The sequence below is a fragment of the Rhinoderma darwinii genome, chromosome 5 (assembly GCF_050947455.1).
Source record: "Rhinoderma darwinii isolate aRhiDar2 chromosome 5, aRhiDar2.hap1, whole genome shotgun sequence".
Classification (NCBI taxonomy): domain Eukaryota; kingdom Metazoa; phylum Chordata; class Amphibia; order Anura; family Rhinodermatidae; genus Rhinoderma; species Rhinoderma darwinii.
Genome location: NC_134691.1, coordinates 290,959,612 through 290,984,102, shown reverse-complemented (window position 1 = coordinate 290,984,102; position 24,491 = coordinate 290,959,612). Strand labels below are relative to the sequence as shown.

The 24,491-nt window shown below is 40.3% G+C and overlaps 1 protein-coding gene and 1 long non-coding RNA gene across 4 annotated transcripts in view; one reads left to right on the top strand and one right to left on the bottom strand.

Moving 5' to 3' along the window:
* OSBPL3 (oxysterol binding protein like 3) overlaps positions 1 to 24,491 on the bottom strand; it is a 141,500-nt gene that overhangs the window by 5,573 nt on the left and 111,436 nt on the right. For all 3 annotated transcript variants that reach the window (XM_075827271.1, XM_075827273.1, XM_075827272.1), the window contains 8 exons: positions 21,410 to 21,654; positions 20,389 to 20,526; positions 17,278 to 17,341; positions 7,103 to 7,181; positions 5,474 to 5,618; positions 4,253 to 4,397; positions 2,957 to 3,083; positions 1,563 to 1,685 (listed from right to left, as the gene is read on the bottom strand). In XM_075827271.1, coding sequence (XP_075683386.1) covers positions 1,563 to 1,685; positions 2,957 to 3,083; positions 4,253 to 4,397; positions 5,474 to 5,618; positions 7,103 to 7,181; positions 17,278 to 17,341; positions 20,389 to 20,526; positions 21,410 to 21,654 — 1,066 coding nt within the window. The remainder of the gene's footprint in view (positions 1 to 1,562; positions 1,686 to 2,956; positions 3,084 to 4,252; positions 4,398 to 5,473; positions 5,619 to 7,102; positions 7,182 to 17,277; positions 17,342 to 20,388; positions 20,527 to 21,409; positions 21,655 to 24,491) is intronic.
* LOC142651961 (uncharacterized) overlaps positions 1 to 24,491 on the top strand; it is a 76,382-nt gene that overhangs the window by 26,000 nt on the left and 25,891 nt on the right. The window lies entirely within an intron of this gene.

Below are 24,491 nucleotides of genomic sequence, written 5' to 3'. Positions count from 1 at the left end.
TCTCTATTGTTTCCATGGTTATACTCTCCGTTTGTACTTGTACGCGCCGTTACATGTGTAGCAGCCGTGCATGGTATTGCACCACTGTCCTATTTACTTGCACGGCCTCCTGACAAAGCTAGAGCACAGCTAACCTCTTTGCCAGCACTATGACTTTGGGTGATTTTTAATTTCTCTACATATCCATGCACAGGTTTTTTGCTTGCCCTTCCTAATTCAGGACTAGCCACTTATATGTGGCTTTTGCTCACTATTGTCTTGGGGTTTCCACATTGTGCTTGGTGGTATATCGCACCTCTTTTCACTTGCCTATATGCACTACTGCATTGATTCATCTGTTTGGCGGAGCTTTTCACCATAATTAGCATCATGCAGTGGCGTTCGACATCACACATTATACGCTGTGCATGCACCACTGCAGTTTTTGCTCTATTTACATATGCAGACAAACTGATATTGAGGTGATAGTATCGTAAGTGTGGTCGTCTACGGTGCTGTAGTCTTTCCATATTTCTCTTACATTTTTAACGGATTATCTGTATCTGGATATCTTTTTGATACATTAATAAACTATTCTATTTTGTTATATATTTGCCTTGGGCATTCATTTTCTTCAAGTGTTTATTTTGGTTTTGCTAGTAGTTTTTGAGGTGCCCCTGTTGAACACCGATGAGCAATTTTTTTTAGATTGTATGTATTATTACATTAAGCCACCTATGTCTGAACTGTAATGCGCACTCTCTCAAACAACTGTATTTACGGTCATAATTTATGTCTATTTTACGTCTATTTTATTATTTCGTTCTGCTTTAAAATGATTCTCATTAAAATGGATCATGTGGTTTGGACGACATCTGTTCTCATCAGAGGTTTCCCAATGATTAGCGGTTATTGCCGGGGGCTGTGACGAGAAATACCTTGTTTTCCTGAAGCGGAAATTAAGAATTAAACAGTGACCACTGAAATCCATGTTCTGTCTATTTAATGCAAAGATTGTCAAGGTCCTCCAGACAGAGCGCTGTGCTTTACTGGGGGGGCGGGGGGGGGGGGGTCTCGACTGACCAATAAATGGGGGAGCTGCTCTCTAGTACATCAAATGCCCTCTTGATGCCCAAGGCAGAGGCTTCAAATTGAAATCCAGCACTCCTGGTACCTGAAGTTTAGCATGGTCCCTGTCAGATGGACAATAGTTAAGCCCCCAGCTTTTAGCCCTGGTCCACCAAGTAGCATGCACATTCGGCTCTGCTAAATATGCATTTTTTGTCTGTACGCATCCACATATGTATGTACGGTTGTGTCATAAGCATTCTTGGTGGCTCAGACAATGCATCCAATTGGTTGTAGAAATGTAAAGTTTTTTTCTTCTTCAAGCTATAAATTGTGCCCCCTCCTTCAATGGCATCCTAGTCCGCCTATACGTCTACCCCTCGTCCGGGCCCTGTGGATATGGGTTGTCTGAAGCGGTCAACCCCTTTAACGATGCAAAAAAAGTGTACAGATACATGGCACATTAATAATGTGTCTTTATAGGACAAAGAAATGAGCAACAAATAGATCCACACCTGAAGAACCGAGGATGGTGCTCTAGATTGTTGTCTTCCAAAACTCTTCTCCTCTCTCTCTGCAGCTGCTCTATCCTCTGTTTTTGGGCTTCTGCTCCCTCCACGTTCCCTTCTTCAAGCAATCTGTAAAAAAAAAAAAAAGCCACACGTACATTATTAGCAATGGAGATGAACGTACCCTTGAGAATGCCACTTAGCTGTGGCTGTTACATGATGCAGCTCTCGGTGCCCTATTTAAAATTCGTTTCTGCATGAATTTTTTTTTTTTTCAGTTGACCTTCAAGTTAGGTCAGACAGTTTGAAATGCAAAACATTTATCATGTGTCTATTTATACAGACACGTAACAATTCCCAAAGTGTCACAAAACTTTTCTCCAAACTTCTTAAAATAATCAATACCTCTACATTTAATAAAGATATTTTGGCTGGAACTGGGGGGGGGGGGGGGGGGAGGGTTTGGGGGAGAGGGGGTATCTATGAAAACTATGCAATCAATGTAAATTGATCCAAATTGGCTTCAGAAATTACCTTTTTATAAACTTGATCTTACATATGCTAAAATTTATTTTCATAGGACCACATTCAGACCAATATTCACAAATCAGTCATAGATCTAATTTAGAAGTATTTTTATACAGGTAGAACTTATTGCAAATAAATACAAATTCCTGCAAATGTAGGTTCAAAATAGTGAAACGGTGTGCAAATTGTATTCAATTCAATCTTCTCGCTGTGGGAGATCTGCTAGTGAGAAACCCTTCGCCAATCTAGTGATAACATGCCATAGCTCTTCTGTGCCAGATGTGTATAGGCTGATCCTTCACTCATACTCCATCGGTTACCTACGTGCTAAACATACATTTGGTAGGAGCAGTAGAAGACAGATGGAAGGAAATAGGACTGCAGGATCAGTCTACATACAGGGATAGCTTGAAGTCTGTAACCATGGAGACATATAGATATGCCTAGGAGCTGTAAACCCAAAATGGTATGAGATTTGTAATCATTTTTTTTGGAGCAATACAAAGAATATTTTCAATGGTACACATAGCCTTTAAAGGTTTTATTCAGCCCTATAAAATTATTTTAATAAACTAAAAAAGGGTTAATACAACAAAAAAACTCTTACACCAACGGTTCCCTGGACGCTGCCCTCTGGCATTTTTTTACTCCGCAGAGGAGTCCTCATGATAAGGTACTGTTGCAGCCCATTCATGTTGAGTCATGATGACCTCTCACTCACATCACCACTGCATACAGTAACGGCTTGCTGCTGTTACATGTCAAAATGACACGTCTTCGCTACAGCAGCATACACGAAGCACAGCAGCATATAGCCTTTACTATAGGTCACTAAAAGCTACAAAAACAACAGATGCAAAGTAAAATCGTACCTTTGGTCTGGCCTGAGCCTGGTGTCAGTAGAAGGTAGCAGTGGCTTTGTCTTTGGCTCTATTTCATTTAACCGTAGTGCAAACTTTGTGAACCCATAGTACAGCTCAGAATCCTTAGCCATAGGGTCTGTTACAAAACAGAAACAAGTAGTGTATGTATAAAACAAAGCAACAAACGCAACTAAAAAAAAAACACAAAAAGACAACTACATATATAAAATAGGAATAATTACGTGTAAAGGAAAGGGGAGCATGACAACCCTCACAACTTATACATAAAGTCTATACTGTATGGGGCTGTTTGCACCGTCGTTCCACATGATCTAATGGTTCAGTGGCAGCAAGTGGTCAGGACAAAGCCAGAACTTCCTACTAGAAAGTGCCACAACTCCTCCAGCATAATACAGAGAAGATGGGATCATTATAGGGGCACGTGGGGGAAAGGTGTCCCTTTAGAGTGGGTAGCAAGTGCAGACACCTCATGTCACTGAATTATTAGATCATGCAGGAATGTGGGGTACAGACAGAGGGAGATGAGCCATTTTAGTGCCCAAGGAATGGGTTTCAGAATACGACAGACCCCAGCCCTCCCAAGTCCAGCATGAAAGCGGTTGGCTGGACAACCAATCATCAATTAGTTGCAGTAAAGGGAACGGCTCATCAAACCCAGAATCTATAGCAAATATCGCATCTCTGGCACAGTGTCCAATTAGATTGTCCAAGGAAATTTGGACGTAGATGGCCGTCTACTCTGCCTGGCCCTGATCACACTCCTAGGTACAGACATCCCAGGGGGCTGCTATGGTAAAATGTGAGAAATGACTGGAGAACCCTCTTTAATACAGTAACTTTATATTTTGTTGCGTTACAAGCAGATTTCATATGTGACAATGCTTCGGTCAGAGGTGGATAGTGCAGATACAAATCTCCATAAACATCTATGTTCCCATCCTAACTGGCTTAAAAAGTAGCATTTATGAGGCAGTTTTTATACAGAGGACATAAGGGAGGTGGGACACCATAATACTCCATGCGGAAATAGGTAAAAAAAGACACAAAGATCTCCCTATTACAGGATATTAAATATGTTCCTATTTTTGGGTTTAGGGGAATTTAACGAGGTGTACATACAGTATTGGACATTTCTGTGTAGTAGCTGCACATTACATTTCATTGTTTGGTGATTTCTATGGCTAAAAGTGTTAAAATGACCCAATAAACTATTTGACTACTTTCTAGTTTTACTGTGAAAATAACCCCATTGTACTAGCCATAAATACACATTTTTGGACTTACTTGTCCGCCAGATGCAGATTGGTGAAGAAGGGGACCCGTAGAACAGGCTTTCATGCCATTTTCCAAACAGTCGATATACAACTTTACCATTCCTGTCCATCACTGATCCTTCAATTTCATGCACATTTGGATTCCAATATTTTGCCTACAAAGGGAGATCTTAAAGTTATTAAAATACCTGAGTACCCAATATACAACAATAGTTATTGAACAAGTGAAACTAAAAATGCCATATAACTGAGCTCTATGTATGCAAGAGGCGGACAGAGACAGCAGAGGGTCCCTGTGCAGAACTGCACGTGGGCCCTTTGGTCTCCAACAACCAATTGTCAAAGAGTGAAATGCCGATTGTTAATCACCACCCTCTTAGCTCTCTTGCCAAACCCTCACCAATTTTTTTTAACCACAGGGCCTGATATCTCAATCTCATTACAACACAAGCTCTACTTTTGAATCCTTTGTAGTCATTTCATTAATTCTTTTTCAGGGCGTTTCCAGGAGGCCTCATAGATTGCAGGTCTAGTTTAACGGTCGCTTACTGATAACCACTGTTCTGAAAATTATATTCATACCAATCTTACCAATTTAAGTTTTTTTCTAGGAGCAAAATTGATGCACGGCCACATGTACAGAAGAGCCCCTGTGCCTTGATAAACAATGGAGGGAGAGCATCATCATTCTGCTAATTGGTGGGGAACCCTGTCCTAAGGATAGCCCGTCAATATTTTACCTGGAAAAGCCTTTTTAATTCTGATTCTCCATGCTTTGCGGCACAGTTGCTAATGCTCTCCTATCCTGGCTGAGCCTTTAAACACAGTTCACCCTAATTTCTCATTTTGAAAAACGTTAGCGTTTTCCTCACTGGACCTAAGTGACCCAACTCAAGGCCAGAAAAACAGCCCCAGATCTAACTCTTCTAGTAGGCTCCATAGATTGCACCATTTGACACTAGGAATGAAGTTTTCTCCGAACATCCTCTAAACCTAGTTCATTGGTCAGACTAACAACATACTTGAGAAAGCTTTTTTCCTTTTGGAGATGCCATGCATGCCTGTCTCCAATAAAGGGCTCGCAGGGTGGAGGTTTTTTGGTCCGCACACTTTAGACCACGTGGTGTATGTGAACAACCAGTGCAAAGAGATCTATAGTAAATTATTCCAGTATATAACCAATAAAAGAATGCCATTACTTCTCTGCATACACATACTAGAACTATTTTACCTTAACAAAGGTGACTTTGCAGTGACAGTTGTTATTTTTGGTGTTCTTGATTATTATTTCTCCGTAATGTTCTATCCATCTCTGGCCACTTAAAATGTTGTGAATACAGGAGGTCACCTTGTTCCACTCATAATGGTCCCCATATCTTGAATGATAGAAAATCAGAATGTTATGATTTACAAGTTCCACAATAAACCAGGCACAGCTCCTATACAATAAGGGTATGTGCACTCGTACCAAAAGTGCACCACAGCTTAGCTAAAGAAGCTGCTCTACTTGCTTTTTTTTACTAAACCTGCTTCTATTGAAATCAATCAAGAAAAACCAATAGAAAACATGTGACTAATGTTTTTTGTTTAGTTTTTTTTCTCCGAAACACTACATTGTGGGATTTTTTTTAAATAAAAAGTCTTTATGTTTTAATAAATTCTGATCACTATAATGTAATATCATAGCAATGGGCAAAACTCTGGTAAATGTGAACACTTTACGTGAATGTCCACCTTTTGACACCATGTCGCATTTGGATACATTTTGTGCTGATTAATCTCACTGCATGCTGTTTTATTACACAGTTCTGCTCCAGTCATACCAAATTTGTGCTATCCGCCGAGCGCATACGTTTGTAAACATTAAAAAAGTATTGAAACGCATACCTCGGTTTATACATAGACTATAATGGATCAAATATAGACCAAAATAGCATCCGTTTGGACGACGTATGCAAACATAATGCTATACGTTTGTATCGGTTTACATACAGTAAATTTCAGTTTTGTTTTTTTTTAAAGTGAACACTGATAGAAAAAAACAAAGTATACTTTTTTTAGGTAAAAAATGGACAGAAATGTTTACCGACGTATGAGTATACGCTAAATGTACACGCTATAAAAAACATAGACGTGAACAGAAAATGGTACACGTTTGTATACATTTTCAATGGTCCATGTTTTTATAAAAAAAACGTATGGACTCGGCGGATAGTACAAACGCGATGTGAATGGGCCTTCAATACATAGCATGCAGTTAGCTCCTGAACTCCTGTTAGTGGTGGCTGAGGTTAGTCAAAATTTATTTTTTTGAACGTGTGGCTAGGAAGGGGACTTGCTGTGTATCAAAAAAACAAAGCTCCGACCACTATAAAGATAAATCAAGAAATCAAATAGCACATTCTGGACTTTTAAAAAATCAATTAATGGCAGACATTCAATTTAAACCCCACATATCTAGTCCCTATAATCTTGGAAGTTCTGAATGTTACACACATCACTTAATGAAACGATTCTTCAAAACCTTTGAGAGCTCATACTAAAACGTTGGGAAATTGTAAGCAATCCCAACAAAAGTACAAAGTAATACATTATAGTTTTTTACCATGAGGCCCCTGCAGATTGAAGCCACAGATAAAGCATAGCTGACTGATCAAATCATTCCAAAAATGACCCAGAAGGGACCTATAGCCGTGTTCATCCTGAGCTTGCTGTTTTATGACTAGAATAAACTACAACCATGTACTACCAACAACGCACAATCACCTTATAAAGCTATTTAGTAGGACTATTTCTTATGAAAAGAAAATAAAATTTCCTGTGTACTGTAATGTCTATATTACAATACTGTGTGTCTTACCCTGGTAGAATCAAATGTGTTGTGCCAACTGGTACTATTTCCATCGATTTTCCCCAAAATTTATTTTTCCACCGAATATCTGAAATATAGAAGAGAAATGCATTTGAGAACTGGAAAACAGATGGAAATTAAGTTATTTATTACACAAATGTATTTGTTGTATAAAGAAGGATTATAAAGCAAGCCACAAGATAACTTCTGTGATTAATTTTATAATACATCTATATAATATATCTTTATAGGGGTTGAGGTTGCTTTTTCTGTTATAGAGCTCCAAATCCACTTTATAGCCATAGAATGAAAATTATAAAATTCGGTCTTCCTGTTGCCACCAATAGGGGAAGCTTAATGCATCCAATTTTTACAGCTTCCATTTAACTTGATAATAAATGCGTATTCCATAATCTCCCCCTACTGAAGGCTGCCGGCAGTAATCTCCCCCTACTGAAGGCTGCCGGGCAGTAATCTCCCCCTACTGAAGGCTGCCGGGCAGTAATCTCCCCCTACTGAAGGCTGCCGGGCAGTAATCTCCCCCAACTGAAGGCTGCCGGGCAGTAATCTCCCCCTACTGGAGGCTGCCGGGCAGTAATCTCCCCCTACTTTAGGCTGCCGGGCAGTAACCTCCCCCTACTGAAGGCTGCCGGCAGTAACCTCCCCCTACTGAAGGCTGCCGGCAGTAATCTCCCCCTACTGAAGGCTGCCGGCTGTAACCTCCCCCTACTGAAGGCTGCTGGCAGTGACCTCCCCCTACTGAAGGCTGCCGGCAGTAACCACCCCCTACTGAAGGCTGCTGGCAGCCAAAACTTCAATCAATTAACTGGGTTGTCTCATTAAGACAACTTCTATCTATGTGACCTATCAGAGCATCATAGTGGGGGTCCCCTGCTAGAGACCCCCAGTCAGAACAGAGAGCCGCCAAGTTATGCTACATTTGCCTGGCTGGCCTAGGCTTCCCCCGGCAAAATCAGGTATTTGCTGGCGGCGGCCACTGGGGAGACTAGCTGACCACCCCAGGGGCCGCATTCTGAAAGGGGATGCCTCTGATGAGACAATTCCTTTAACTCTATGGCAGTGTGAAGGGATGTGGTCCCGATTTGGTGCTCTGTAGCTGGAAAACATAGTTCCCACCCATATAGAGATGTGTTATAAAATTAGTTAACATAGAATTTTGAACCGAATACAAAATGGTTTTAACAAGTAGACATTCTCTTTAAAGGCAATGGACACGGGATTTAAAAAAAAAAAAAAATTATATATATATATATATAATGGCATCCGAGTGGCACCCGATAGTCTTCACGGACCCATTCACTTTAGCGGGTGAATCGGGTCTGTGAAAAATGGTCAGAGTCTCCGATCCGAGGAAAGATAGAACATGTCCTAACTTTCCTCGGATCACTGACGGGACTTGGACAGGACACACGGTCGTGTGCATGAGAGTGAGTGGGAGAACAGAGAGAGCAGATAAGACCAGCCCTGAGCCAGAATCTATGTCTGAAGCAGCACTAAAGTCTGCCATGTAATAGAACTGCTGTAAAAGTTGATTAGGAAGCAAAAATCAGTCCAAAAGGTGTACATAAGCCTTTAAGGTGAGCTAGAAGAAGATACACCAAGCTATGTTCTCTGAGGCTCCCTGCAACATTGAAGTCAAAGTTGCCAGTGTAGCTTATATAGTAATTTTACATAGAAAACTACATTGCATGTAACGAAAGTTGGGAAGAGTCTGAGTACGTTCACATGCACGGTTTTAGTTACATTTTTGCCTCTGTGGATTTTCATTTCAATGGCCAAATGTTACAAATCACAGCATGTCCTATCCATTCTTAGGATGCAAGCTTCTCTCATTGAGAAAAATTGCGGCATGAAGTTTGAATTATTCCTTTCATATGTTTTGTATACTTAGATGAATCACCCTTCTACCTTCATGCAAAATCATCGAATACAAAAAGAAACTCATCTTCTATTGTGGTTATTACAGTTTATAATACAATACCACTAGGGGGCAGAGTAAGCATTTTGTAATAAGCGCTCATTGTAAAAACCAGCCAAAATGCTAAACCTAAAGTACATTGATTATAAAAAGTACATAAGTAATAAAATAAAACTACTAATACTGTATGTCTAACATATTATATAAACAAGCAAATATTATTATTGGAGGATCTCAGAATTGAACATGTGACAAAACAGTGATGAGATATTTTCTCACATTTTTACGGTCATTCATCTAGTTGAAGGAAACTACAGACAGCCTCTCCCCAGCCATAAATGGCTCCTTACAGGGAACAATAGATTGTACTGAAGTACTCAGCAAATGTAGACGGGATATAATTGAGGTTTAGGCTATATTAATGAAGGTCGAGACACAATATAGTCAATGCCTAGAGTATTACCAAAAAAATAATCACTACTAAACACTGGAATTGTATAAAATGGTGTCAAATAAATAATACTGGATGTATGGAATAACATAACAATAAAGATAATAGGAAAAGCACTATACAAAGAACAGGTAGGCAGCATGTGAAATTTCTGAAATATATGGAAAATGTCTTATTAACAGTGAAATTCCAGCATTTGATAATTCAGAAAGTCTGAAATTCCAGCACGGCAATAACGTGGAAGATTAGAATTATAAGAGGGCAGAGATTATCACTAAGGACATTAAATAGGGGCAACCGATTCTAGATCGCCCTGACATCAGGAGGCCCCCATACACGTTAGCAGACAATAATCCAATGTGCAATTTAATGCAAATGTTTGTTATATCGCACAAATCTACAAAAATTAAAATAGCGTCAATGTCAATTCCATCACCAGGAGAAATGATACAGAATTTCTGATGTGGGTTACCAAGGGCAATATGAGAAGAAGTTTATAAAAATGATATAATTGGGAATTTCTTTGAAATCTAGGTATCAGGCTCTGTTATGGAGGCTTACGAAGTAATGAGAAAAGTTGGAAATTTTACCACAAATTTGTTGCACGCTGTGATTAGAGAATTTTTTTTTGTTGCAGTGTATGCCAAAACCTGGCGTAAGCTGCATGAAAGATGTGGCTGCATAAACTTTCTGATAAATGGGCCGAGTAATGTATTCCTATAATACACTGCCCATTATAAACAACTGGTAATGTGCATTTGAAATCCCATTTACAATCATCATTAGATCATTAAATCCCATTTGTAGCCGTCATTTCCAAACATATTAGACAGTTTATGCTTTTTAGAGAACATCCGGCATCCCAAGATGATACCTGACCCATTAAAAGCTGTCAGCAATTTTAGCCAAACATAAACTATTGCTATCATTTATGAAAGCAATTTATCATCACGTCTGAACATTAGTCAGAGGAACGGATTTATCTTAGATCACTATATATAGTGCAAAAATAGTTAGTTGAAGCATTTTATTTGTATCCTGCTTTACTTGTAGCAAAAGAAGTCAGGAAGGCTAAGAGAAGAAACGTGGGACCATGAAGTTTTGCTGCACTGAAGCTTCTCCTGGTCTGGATGACAAACCTATGAGAACTTTTTTTTATATCCTGCTTTATAATCCATTTACCCACATGGCAGGGAAAAGCTTTACTGACCGAATGCCAGTTTGGAGTGCGTCTTTGACTAAAAACAATTGGAAGGACAGAGTTGCCATGATATAGGACTCATGCACACGACCGTAAAAACTCCCGTTATTACGGGTCGTAATTACGACCCGTAATAACGGGCTCATAGACTTCTATTGGCCACGGGTACCTTCCCGTTTTCTCACGGGAAGGTGCCCGTGCCGTTGAAAAAGATAGAACATGTCCTATTTCAGGCCGTAATAATGGCACGGGCAGCCCATAGAAGTCTATGGAGCTCCCGTAATGACGGATGGCTATATGTGTGCACCAGTCATTACGGCAGCGTTGCTAGGCGACGTCAGTAAATAGTCACTGTCCAGGGTGCTGAAAGAGTTAACTGATCAGCAGTAACTCTTTCAGCACCCTGGACAGTGAATTCCGATCAGAATATAGAGCAACCTGTAAAAAAAAAAAAAAAAAAAAAAGACGTTCATACTTACCGAGAACTTCCTGCTTCCTCCAGTCCTGCCGTTGTCTTGGTGACGCGTCCCTCTCGACATCCGGCCCGACATCCCTGGATGACGTTTCAGCCCATGTGACTGCTGCAGCCAATCACAGGCCAATCACATGCTGCAGCGGTCTCATGGACTGCCCCGTCATCCAGGGATGTCGGGCTGGATGTCAAGAGAGGGACGCGTCACCAAGGCAACGGCCGGGTAAGTATGAATTTCTTTTACTTTTACCTCGGAAAGGGCTGCCCCTTCTCTCTATCCTGCACTGATAGAGAGAAGGGGCTGCCGATTAGTGAAGTGCAATTTTGCATCGAAACCGTGCCCGTAAATACGGGTGGAATACTGGTGACACCGGAACCGTATTTACGGGCACGGGTCCGTAAATACTGGTGCAAAACGGGTCGAATACGTGTGACACCGGACCCGTATTTACGCCAGTATTTACGGGTGGGAAAAAATACGGTCGTGTGCATGAGGCCGACTAAAGGGTGAAATAACTAACCACTATGCACCAGGGTTTACACAAATCACTGGACAACATTGAATAAAATTAGAAAGTAGACAATGAGTTGGACCTCGGTCATAATACTGCTAAGAAGACGCAAGGCCTAATGTCTATATACCAATGGCTATCATGGCAATGTATGAAACTTGGGTCACTGGGGAAATGGCAAAGTACACACTACTGGAAAACAGGGTCGGGTGATCAAGAATTGTGCACTAGATATACTACAGGTGACCAAGGAATGTCTACTGGGCATACTCACCAGGACTCTGCCACCCAGGGACCAGATTCTGGAGTGGAGTCTGGTTTGCTACATGGAAGTGGCAAGTTAAGCTCCTAGTAAGTTAAGTTCAAACAAAAAGACACAAGTCTATAAAAGTTTAATATATTATATTACAGTGTTGATCCAGAGGAAGTCAAGAATGTAAATTCCATAAGTATAATTACCATCAGCGTAATCCGAATTTAACAAAAAGCCTGGTATGTGGCTAAAATCGAAAAAATAAACTAACCTCTCAAATTCTTGCCCAGTCCCCAGTGCCCTGTTGTTTGAAGTCCAGCACCATGATGTGTGGTTCATGATGACTTCATGTGAACGTGGCAGCAAAAAGCTGCCTGCCGCAAAAGTGTTACTATTGACAAATCATAACTGCAGGGGATAGAAACTGGCGCCTGCAGCAGTCACATGACATGATATACAGGTAATGCCATTGTCCTGAATTCCAAATAACAGGGAACCAGAAAACCCATAGAGACCTGCAGTAGGAGACCAGCAAAGAATTTGGAAGGGTAGGTATATTACTTTTCTATTTTAGGCACACACCAGGCTTTTTGCATTAATCAGGAAACCCCTGAGGGTATATATCGATGTTCTACAAAAGCGGGAAATCCCTCTGAAGTTACCTTCTAACATCTTATATAGACAAAAGTAAAACAAAACGGTGGTGGAGGTCTACGAGTGATGGAAAATAAAGGCATAGATTCTTTAGTGTCTAAGATTTCTTTGAAATCGATGAGGGAAAAAGGACTGCCACCTGTTATCTTCTGACATAAGATAGGTTCAAGGACTTCCCCTATAACTTATGCCTGTTATATTTGGCCCCTTGTAATGAGATTTTACTCCCAGACCACAAAATATCTGGATGTCTTAACCCCTTAAGGACGCAGCCTAGTTTGGGCCTTAAGGCTCAGAGCCCATTTTTCAAATCTGACATATTTCACTTTATGTGGTAATAACGTCGGAATGCTTAAACCTATCCAAGCGATTCTGAGATTGTTTTCTCGTGACACTTTGGGCTTCATGTTCGTGGTAAAATTTGGTCGATATATTCAGTCTTTATTTGTGAAAAATTGCAAAATTTAGAGAAAATTTACAAAAAATAGCATTTTTCAGAATTTAAATGCATCTGCTTGAAAAACAGACGGTTATACCACCCAAAATAGTTACTAGTTCACATTTCCCATATGTCTACTTTAGATTGGCATCGTTTTTTGAACATTCTTTTATTTTTCTTGGACGTTACAAGGCTTAGAACATAAACAGCAATTTCTCATATTCTTAAGAAAATTTCAAAAGCCTTTTTTTGAAGGTGCCAGTTCAGTTCTGAAGTGGATTTGAGGGGCCTATGTATTAGAAACCCCCATAAAACACCCCATTTTAAAAACTAGACCCCTCAAAGTATTCAAAACAGCATATAGAAAGTTTTTTAACCCTTCAGGCATTTCACAGGAATTAAAGCAAAGTGGAAATTAAATTTGCAAATTTCATTTTTTCTGCTGAATTTCAATTTTATTCAATTTTTTTTTAGTAACAGAGAAGGTTTTACCAGAGAAACACTACTAAATATGTATTGTCCAGATTCTGCAGTTTTTAGAAATGTCCCACATGTGGCCCTACTGCGCTCGTGGACTAAAACACAAGCCCTAGAAGCAAAGAAGCACCTAGTGCATTTTGAGGCCTCTTTTTTATTAGAATATATTTTAGGCAGCATGCCAGGTTTGAAGAGGCGTTGAGGTATCAAAACAATGGAAACCCACCAGAAGTGACCCCATTTTGGAAATTACACCCCTCAAGGAATTCATTTATGGTTTTTGTTATCATTTTGACCGCACAGTTTTTTCACAGCACCTATTTGAATTGGGCTGTGAAATGAAAAAAATGATATTTTTTCCAATAAAATGTCATTTTTGATCAAATTTTCTTATTTTCACAGGGAACAACATACCCCATTTTGTTGCCCAATTTGTCCTTAGTGCGGCAATACCCCATTTGTGGTGATAAACTGCCGTTTGGGCCCATGGGAGGCCTCAGAAGGGAAGGAGCGCTATGTGTTTGTTGGAGTCCAGATTTTGCTGGATTGGTTTTCGGGTGCCATGTCGCATTTGCAGAGCCCCAGAGGTATCAAAGCAATGGAAACCCACCAGAAGTGACCCCATTTTGGAAACTACACCCCTCAAGGAATTCATTTATGGTTTTTGTTATCATTTTGACCGCACAGTTTTTTCACAGCACCTATTTGAAATGGGCTGTGAAATGAAAAAAATGATATTTTTTCCAATAAGATGTCATTTTTGATCAAAATTTCTTATTTTCACAAGGAACAACATACCCCATTTTGTTGCCCAATTTGTCATTAGTGCGGCAATACCCCATTTGTGGTGATAAACTGCCCTTTGGGCCCATGGGAGGGCTCAGAAGGAAAGGACCACCATTTGGCCTACTGGAGCTTTTCTGGGGCTAAGTCATGTGTGCAGAAGCCCCTGAGGTACCAGTACAGTTGAAACCCCCGAGAAGTGACCCCATTTTAAAAACTACACCCCTTAAGACATTCATCTAGAGGTGTAGTGAGCATTTTGACCCCACAGGTACTGTGTAAAAGATAATGCGCAGCAGATGGTGCAGTGTGAGATTTGCAATTTTATATATGTATATGCCATTTCAGTGTCCAATATAGTGTGCCCAGCATGCGCCACCGGAGATATACACCCCTTAAATTGTAATGTGGGTTCTCCTGGGTACGACCATACCCTACATGTGGCTGTTATCAGCTGCCTGGGCATACGGCAGGGCTCAGAAGGGAAAGATGAGGGGGGTAAGCTGTGCGGAGTGCATCAGGGTAAATTGAAAATCAAGGGATGTATGATACATTTTAAAACAATCTTTTATACAGAGCCCTGGTTTTTCGGGACACGTGTCACATTGGTATATTGTGTTCTTCCTTATCCCCCTCTTATAGCAGACTCTGCACCTCTTTTGACTCTTTCCCTTTCCACCGGTTTGGGGACCTTCTCCTGGAAAGTGTTGCCCTGGTACGATGCGCCCCCCCTTCCTGGTCCCTAAAGATTAGATCTTGAAATTCCAGGAAAGTTCCCCTCTGGCCTGCACATCGACGTAGCACATACGCATTGTACAAAGCCATCTGTATGATGTGCCCGGCCAGCTTCTTATACTACACCGCATGGCGCTGTAGGGCTTCAGGACTTGATTTGACAAGTCCATCCCTCCCATGTACCTATTGTAGTCCAGGATGCAGTCTGGTTTGGGGGTGGCCTTTCCTTCATATATCCTAAACCTGTAGGTATACCCTGATGCACTCTCGCACAGCTTATACATCTTCACGCCATACCTTGCCCTCTTACCTGGCAGGTACTGGCGGAATTGAACCCTCCCTTTAAAATGTACCAGGGACTCATCAATAGAAAAACACTTCTCGGGGGTGTATGCTTGGGAAAACCGGGCACTGGAACGGTCTAATAGGGGTCTCCGTTTATACAAACGGTCAAAACTGGGGTCATCTCGGAGTGGGCACGGCTCATTATCAGTATAATGTAAGAAGCGAAGTATTGCCTCATTTATTTATTTTTTTAGGTTCCAGTTCATTTCTGAAGTTGCTTTGAGGGGCCCATATATTAGAAACCCCTATCAAACACCCCATTTTAGAAACTAGACCCCTCAAAGTATTCACAACAGCATTTAGAAAGTTTATGAACCCTTTAGGTGTTTCACAGAAATTTAGAGCAAAGTAGAGGTGAAATTTACTCTTTTTATACCATTTTTTTTATAACACAAAAGGATTTATCAGAGAAACGCAACTCAATACTTATTGCCCAGATTCTGCAGTTTAGAGAAATATCCCACATGTTGCCCTCGGGCGGTAATGGACTGAAGCACCGGCCTCCGAAGCAAAGGAGCACCTAGCGGATTTTGAGCCCTCTTTTTTATTAGGCACCATGTCCGGTTTGAAGAGGTCTTGTGGTGCCAAAACATTGGAAACCCCCCAAAAGTGACCCCAATTTGGAAACTAGACCCCTTGAGGAATCCATTGTAGTTTTCATGGGGTGCATGCGGCTTTTTGATCAGTTTTTATTCCATTTTTAGGTGGCGTGGTGACTAATAAACAGCAATTCTACTATTGTTTTTGTATACTTTTTTTTTTACAGCGTTCACCGTGCGCTATAAATGATATATTAACTTTATTCTGCGGGGCGATACGATCACGGCGATACCAGATGTTTATAGTTTTTTTTTATGTCTTATGGCGTTTGCACAATAAAATACGTTTTGTAAACAATCATTCACTTTTTGTGTTACCTTATTCTAAGAGCCATAACGTTTTTATTTTTCAATCAATAAAGCCGTGCGAGGACTTATTTTTTGCGTAACGAACTGTAGTTTCGATCAGGACCATTTTTAGGTACATGCGACTTTTTGATCTCTTTTTATTCCATTTTTTGGGAGGTGAAGTGACCAAACAATTGTGATTGTGGTACGGTTTATTAATATTTTTTTTTACGGCGTTCACCGTGCGGGATAAATAACAAAATAATTTTGTAGTTCAGGCCGTTACGGACGCGGCGATACCAATTATGTATAGTTTATTTGTTTGTTTATATATTTTTATTAATAATAAAGGCCTGATAAGGGAAAAAGTGGGACTTTTACTTTTATTACTTTTAAAACTTTTATTTTCTTATTTTTACACATCTTTTTTTAACTTTTTTTTTACTTTATTACTTTGTCCCACTAGGGGACATGAGGGCAGGAGGCCCTGATCGCTATTCTAATACACTGCACTACATGCGTAGTGCAGTGTATTAGAACTGTCAGCTACTCACTGACAGCAAGCATAGTGGGTCCTGACGTTGTCAGGACCCACTAGGCTTCCGTCTATGGCATAGCCGGACGCCATTGTTTGGTGTCCGGTTGCCATAGTCACCATCGCCGGCCGCTATCGCGTAGCAGGCCGGCGATGGCAGCTTAACCCCTAAAAAGCCGCGATCTCTATAGAACGCGGCTTTTAAGGGGTTAATCAGCGGGGACACAGCGATCGGTCCCCGCTGTAGGAGCTGTGACAGCTGCTGAACAAGACAGCAGCGTCACAGCTCCTGTATGTGTCGGGAGGACGGCCGAAACGGCCGTTACTCCCGAGACGTACTATTACGGCATGGAGCGCGAACGATACAGCTGCCATGACGTAATAGTACGTCAAGGAGCGGGAAGGGGTTAAGTAAAAAATAATACTAAAAACGATAATTATAATATATCTAAATAGAACCAGTTCTAACAATAAATCTGCATCTATAGGTTAAATAGTTACCTTGGTATAACACAAACTTGTCCGTTTCGGCATGACAGGCAGATACGGGTGGATGATGACACACCTGAGAAGAAAAAGACATTCCAAAAACTCAGCACATACATTCATTCTTATACACTACTCCATAAATAGAAATGGTTTTTAGGGGTTTTCCGGTTTTAAAGTAAATATCGCTTACTCATTGTATAATGAAATGTTCTGTAACTTTATAACTTACAGCGATGGGCCTCATTCAAAACTGATCTAGAAAAAAAAAATGGTCTTGTCAACTTGTCAATAGCAGATCACTTTCATTCTGAAGCGGCTTCTGAAACCGGGCATGTCACCATTTTACAGATCTCTGCTTGCTGTAAGTGATGTAAAATTCTTGTTTACACCCAGTGGCTGAAAACTTATCCTGATAAAGTCCTACTAACACAGGTGCAAGGCCTGTAAACCTGTTAATGACCCACCATACGCCTTCTCACGGAGGTCATTAAGGATACTTATGCCACAGCGCCGCCGGCTATAGCGGGTGTCGGGCTGTCTGAAGACAGGTGGGCTTCTGCTCTACTGGCTTGGATCGGAGTTACCTCCGATCCCAGCTATTTAAGAATCTAAGTGGTTTCAGAAACAGGGGGCTCAATCTGTCACCGCATCGGCACCCCCACAATGGATTGGCAGAATGCCCATGGTTTCCATGGTAGCTGGAGCCTAACAAAGTCCCCAGGTCTGCCCTCAGTGTAGGCCTACTAGGCCCTGCCAAAGGGATAATACACAGCAATACAGAAGCATTGCCGTGTATTAAAAAGCGATCAAACGATTGCATAGAGAAGTCCCATAGTGGGACCAAAAGTTCAATAAAGTTAATAATAAAGAAATTAAAAATCGCCAAGTAAACAAAATTAAAAACCCACTTTTCCCCTACAAAATTCATTATGAAAAAAATCTTAACCCCCCCAAAAAAGTTAAACATAATTCATATCGCCACGTCAATAATCACCAAAACGATTAAACTATTATGTTATTTAACTGCAAAGTTATGGCTCTCAGAATATGGCGGCACAAAAACAAATACTTTAAAAAAGAAAAAAAAGTGTTTGTATTGTGCAAAAGTGGTAAAACACAAAGAAAATTATATAAGCTGGGTAACGCCGTAGTGGTAGCGCAGAATAAAGTTATTGTTATTTATACCACACAGTAAAACGGCGTTGACGTAAGACGCAAAAAAGAATAGCAAAATTTCTGTTATATGTACTCCAAAAGGGTGCTATTAAAAAATACAACTTGTCCCACAAACAAACAAGCCCTCACACTGTTATGTGTACAGAAAAAGAAAAAGATCGATGAAAAAAAACTGAAAAATATTGATTAGTCATTAGGGTCCAAAATATTATCCAAGGGTCCAATAATTATGGTTTCAGCAAATAATGTGTATCCTTTGTATAAGGAAAGTTCTGCTATTTCCCAATATACTTTCTACATCAATCCCACAAGGTTTTCCAGATCTCTGCTAGCAATCATTCAACAGAAACCTCGTTTTTTACTTCCACTAGATACAATATGTGTATTAGAGTTGTGTCTTAACATGCCGAGCTCATGTGTGTCCTGTCACATGACAGGACAGATTTATAGCCACCGGGAGTGAACAATGAAGGTTTATTGAATTAAAACCATGAGGAATACAGAAAATTTTTGGGAAAACTGTTTCTGTAACTTTTTATTACACAAAGATTAACCTTTATTTGCTGAAACTGTAATACTCCTTCAAGGCTATCAAACTTCTCTTTTGAATTGAGCCTTGCATCTGTGTCAGTTTGATATGAATAACCAATTATTTATTTTTTTATTCGCTGGCAACATGAAAACAATTGGAACGTGATTTTTTTTAAAAAAAAAACAAATTTGAAAGTTGCAGAACTTTTCAATATACAATAGTTAATGCCATTTTCTGGGACTAACATGGTTTTAACAAAACACATAGCGCTGATCCTAGGCCTCGATCACAAAAACGCCATGACTGTATGTAAACAAAACAGCTACAGCCATGACCACATCACCCGCTACCGCCATGAGACATTGCAAACATGGAACATCTTACTGGGCGAGTCACCCGCGACTGCATTATTTACATAGACTCACTGTTTTTGCGAGGGGTAGCCAAGAACATTTTTTAATACAAACCTATAGGTAAACAGTTTGTGTGTACGAGACAATAGGAGCTCTACTCACGGAGACATGCACGGATCTAAACATACAGTTGAAGAATCAATTCGAGTTTGAGTGGAGGAACACATTTTCTGTACAAGAATCAATGACATTTAGAAAGTAATACAACTCTCAAATGTAATGGTTTAACACATCTAATAAAAAGCTCTTATAATAATGTATTACTCTGCTGAATGTCTTCAATGTAGAGCTCAATCCCTAGTACATAAACCAGAGCGCAGAAACAAGCCCGACTATTCCTGCTTAGCAATGTCTGCACTATGCACCTACTAGATTCTACCAGTCGACTGCGCTATTGATTCTGTCAAAACTACAAAACCCTGTCACAACGGTGACAGACGGAAACCATTAGCTAGGTTTCCGTCACCATTGAGTTCAATGGTGAGGGAAACGGAAGTGGAGGTTTCCGTTTGCCTTTCCGGTGAGGGGTTAACCCAACGGAAATCTCCGACGGAACCCCTTAGCGGAAACGAATGCTGATGTGAACACAGCCTTACTAAATATAAAATGCCAAAATATTTAAAAATACTGAATTTTACACTTAATATATAATATAATGATTTGGGAAAATAAAAGAAATGCTTGAGGTTGAGCATAATTTTTGACACCAATTCACCAATTTGAAGACGTAAGAAATGTCAATTACCATCCTAGTTAAATGTGGTCTACGGTCCCTGAAAGGTTACATGTCAATCCAATATGCCAAGGACCTTCTTCACATGAGTAGAAATGTCTTGAGGGGGAATAAGATGCGAATGAACAGGACGGGACTTTTTTAGGTATAAATCTTAAGTAGATCAATATTATCTACTGATACGGAGCAGCATAAACTATATACAGTAGAACAGTTTTTATCCGACTTCTGCCCTTCGGGACACAGAAATATAAAAGGAAAAACAGTACCTGCTCTGCAATAAACCGGAATCCCTTGTCTTCATTCACACATTCATACGTTTCTCCGAGAACAGGGTTAAATGGCTTGCTACCAGCCCTATAGAAACTAGATGCGTATGCCGATACTGCAAATGTGGCAATGTAAACCTAGGGTGTACAAGAAAAATAATTCAACTCAAGGGAAATACCACCTATATGATAGAAGAATGCATTAAAAACAGTCAAATGCTGGAACAAGCTCGCAGCTGCATAAACAATGATCTTAGAACAATTTTGGTTATCTGCTATTATAATCCCCAGGTCACTCAGAATAAGCGGTTGTATTGGGGTTGTATAGGTTGTAGTGTTGGGGAATATATTCGTGCTTTATAAATAAAATTTAAATTATAGGTGCTCAACAGGACCATTGAAATAAAAAATGGAGAGCAATATAAGGATATAGGAGAAAATTTCAGAATAGGAGACACAGATTTTTATTCCGGTCTTTAAATTCATTAAAGGGGATTGTGCGTCCAATTGGGAAAACAGATTTTCAAAAATCCTATTATGGAGTTCTGACTTAATAGAGGGAGAGTCTCGGCCATCTATTAGTCAAAGCGGAGCAGCTAGAAAGAGTCTTATGGCGTCATAAGAAATGTATCGGTTTGTGATTTTTTTTTACACATTTTCGTGAAAAAATAAAATATTAGGTTGGCAACCCTGGGACTTAGCATGATTGCCCATGGAATGCAGCCAACTGGTTTCAAAGGGCACCATGTAGTGCTTCATTTCCACTCTGGTGGCGCTGCAGGGGAATAGAACACATATTAATGCATTCCCACATAGATTATAGCCGATCGCTGGGGGTACTGTCAACAGGACACCCAATGATTTGCATATCATCAGGGGGATTATGCTAACAAAAAGACTGTCCAAAGCAGACAGCCCCTTTAATAGCCAGCCTCTAATTTTGGAAAGACACATATTATAAATGAATTTCTGCCATTTAACCCCATTAATTAATTAATTACCATAAAACTCAGTACCATACCATTCTTTCAAATGGCTCGTGAGTTTCCGCTGCCTTGTCTAGAAGTTCACTGTATTCAAGTTCTTCACATAATCGCTGCAGAGTGTTGAGTGGCTCATTTAGCTGCACAGGCATGGACACCTTAGATAGGTCCTTTCCAATATTATTTCTAAGAATGTTCCACAAACTGATATTACTTGTGTTAGGGCACGGAGCTGGAAGACACGTTCTGTGCTTTGGAAAACCATCTACTACAGAAGCCCCATCTATGAGAAGGAGAAAGTTAAAAATGGAGAGAAAAACATCAATTCACATTATCTGTGCACATTGGAAAACTCTACCATGTTTTATTACTTGCAGCAAAGGACCTCCACAACACATACATGGCAGCACATTACGGCGACAGATCAGCTCTACTATTAGTCCAAACAGCACAAAGAAATATTTTGATGCCATTTGGCTACAAAGAATAAAGAGGACTCGGTATGTGCACACGACAACGCCAAATACGTCTGAAATTCCGGAGCTGTTTTCAGGAGAAAACAGCTCCTAAATTTCAGACGTTTTTACAAGTGCACGCGTTTTTTGCGGCGTCCATTACGGACATAATTGGAGTGGTTTTTCAATGGAGTCAATGAAAAATGGCTCCAATTATGTCCCAAGAAGTGTCCTGCACTTCTTTGACGCGGGCATAGTTATGACAGCAACGCGTAAAATGACAGCTCATCTGCACAGAACATCGTAAGACCCATTGCAAGCAATGGGCAGATGTTTGCCGACGTATTGGAGCCGTCTTTTCAGGCGTAATTCGAGGCGTAAAACGCCTCCATTACGTCTGAAAAGAGGTCATGTGCACATACCCTTACAGTTATTCATCCCCGCCGCCCCCCTCATCAGTAATCGATGGGTTGTTGGATATCTAAATGGCATCTGTCAGTCACCGGTGATGGAGGCGTTCGCTCTCCTTAAAACAGCAGACTTATAACTAGGAGTCCACTGTATTATCTGTTCGGCTCTATTAGCCACACAGCGCAATATTTGTTCCTTAAACAGTGCCACATATTCAGGTGAGAGATACGCTTTAACGAGAAACGGTCAGCTTTCTTGACATGTTTGTATTCCCATTAATACAACAATTCTGGAAAATCTCTGCATTGTGCCGTTCCTCTGTTATTCCTCCTAGAAAGTTATTAATTGGCAACTGGGTTGGGGTTTTGTCCCTACGCAGTCTGACACTCTCCAATAAAGGTTCGCAGTGCTCGACTGTGTAGTGACACTGCCCTTTGACAAGGGGAATAGTAACACAAAGTTGTCAATTTATTCATAAAATTTCAAAAAGGAACAACAGAGGAATAGCAGAACGCAGAGTTCTAAGAACAGATGCTAGTTCTAAAACAAACGTGTCATTTGACATGACCGATCCTCTTTAAGAGTAGCATATTTTTATAGGTTCACCATTTTATAATTTGTGTGACTAAAAGCATTTAAAGGATTGGACATTATCAGCGCTGTTCCATGCAGGGGCAGTAGAGGGGACGGGGGTGTGCCTCAGACAACGCTCCCCTATATGCAAGTCTGAGACAGCGGCGGCCATTGTGGAAACTGAATACGGACCGGAATAGGGAACGGAGCCAGGAAAAAGCAGGAGAAGGCCACCATGTATTTTAACTAGAATTTTGCAGTTTAAAGTAAATTTTTTTTGTTTTTGACTGGACAGCCGCTTTAATTACAAATTTTACTCATCGGTATTGGTTCAGAGTGCACAAGACCTATAGGAGGTGCACGAATAGGGTCCCAACCCAATCGTATGTAGAGAAGTATTCGGCACACAGACAAATATGATTCAAAACTTCTTTCGTTTTATTTGTATTGTATTCAAATGCCATGGGCGGAGTGCAACGTTTCGGTCCAAAAAGACCTTCGTCAGGCACTAAAGGTGTACAAAAATGTTTACACATAAATATCTAGGCATCATTTTGGTACAATATATGTATCATCTCTTATAACACAAAATAATAATGCTACATTGGAAAGAGAAAAATAGTAAATAGAAAAATAAAGATAAAATAAAGATAAATTTAAGACAAGAACAGAATATGCACAACACATACATGATTCATACTTCATCAATATCTATGCATATTAGGATTACATTTGATGTAAAAAAGATATAAACAATCAAAAGTATGTGCATGTGTATGCCAGACGGAAGACATCATATCCGTGGCACCATATCCAAGGCTCCAAATATAGTACAAGCAAAAATCGTATAAAGAAATACGATCCTAGACATCATGTGTCTAGGATCAGCTTCCTGGACACCATGGTCATTATGGACAATAGGGGCCACCTCAGTACAGACCTATTTACGAAGGAAACAGACAGGAATGGGCTACTACATTATGACAGCTGTCACCCGATAGCGACCAAAAAATCTCTACCGAGATCCCAGTTTAAAAGGGTTGCGAGGATAGTTGACGACACCGAAAATAGAACCATAAGAACAACCAATATGACACAAAAATTCAGGGAGAGAGGCTATCCCATGTGTACATTATTGGAGGCACAACAAAACATGGACACTACTAGGAGTAATACCAGACCCAAATGTATACCATTCGTACATACATACCACCCTTGTGCATATAGGGTTCACCATATAATTAGGAAGCACTGGCCATTACTCAAAGAAGCATACCCTAAGGTCACAGAATTCAAAACTCCATTTCTCCCATGTTCAAAGAGACCACATAACCTAAGGGACAAGTTAGTCAAAGCAGATGTTGGCTCAGCCAAAAGACCCTTAAGGCAAACCTTTCTGAACACCCCTAAACAAGGGACCTTCCCATGCCGATCTTGCATGCAATGCTCCAATGTGATCAAGGGTAATACGCTACAACACCCCCAGACAGGTGAACGTATACCGGTGAAGGAATTTTTCACCTGTAACACTAATTTTGTCATTTACATGATAAAATGCCCATGTGGGCTAGCATATGTTGGCGAAACGACACAGCGCATACGAGACAGAATCGGTCAGCATAAGAGTACTATACGCTGCAATAAAACCTTACTACCGATCCCCGCACATTTTTTATTGAGA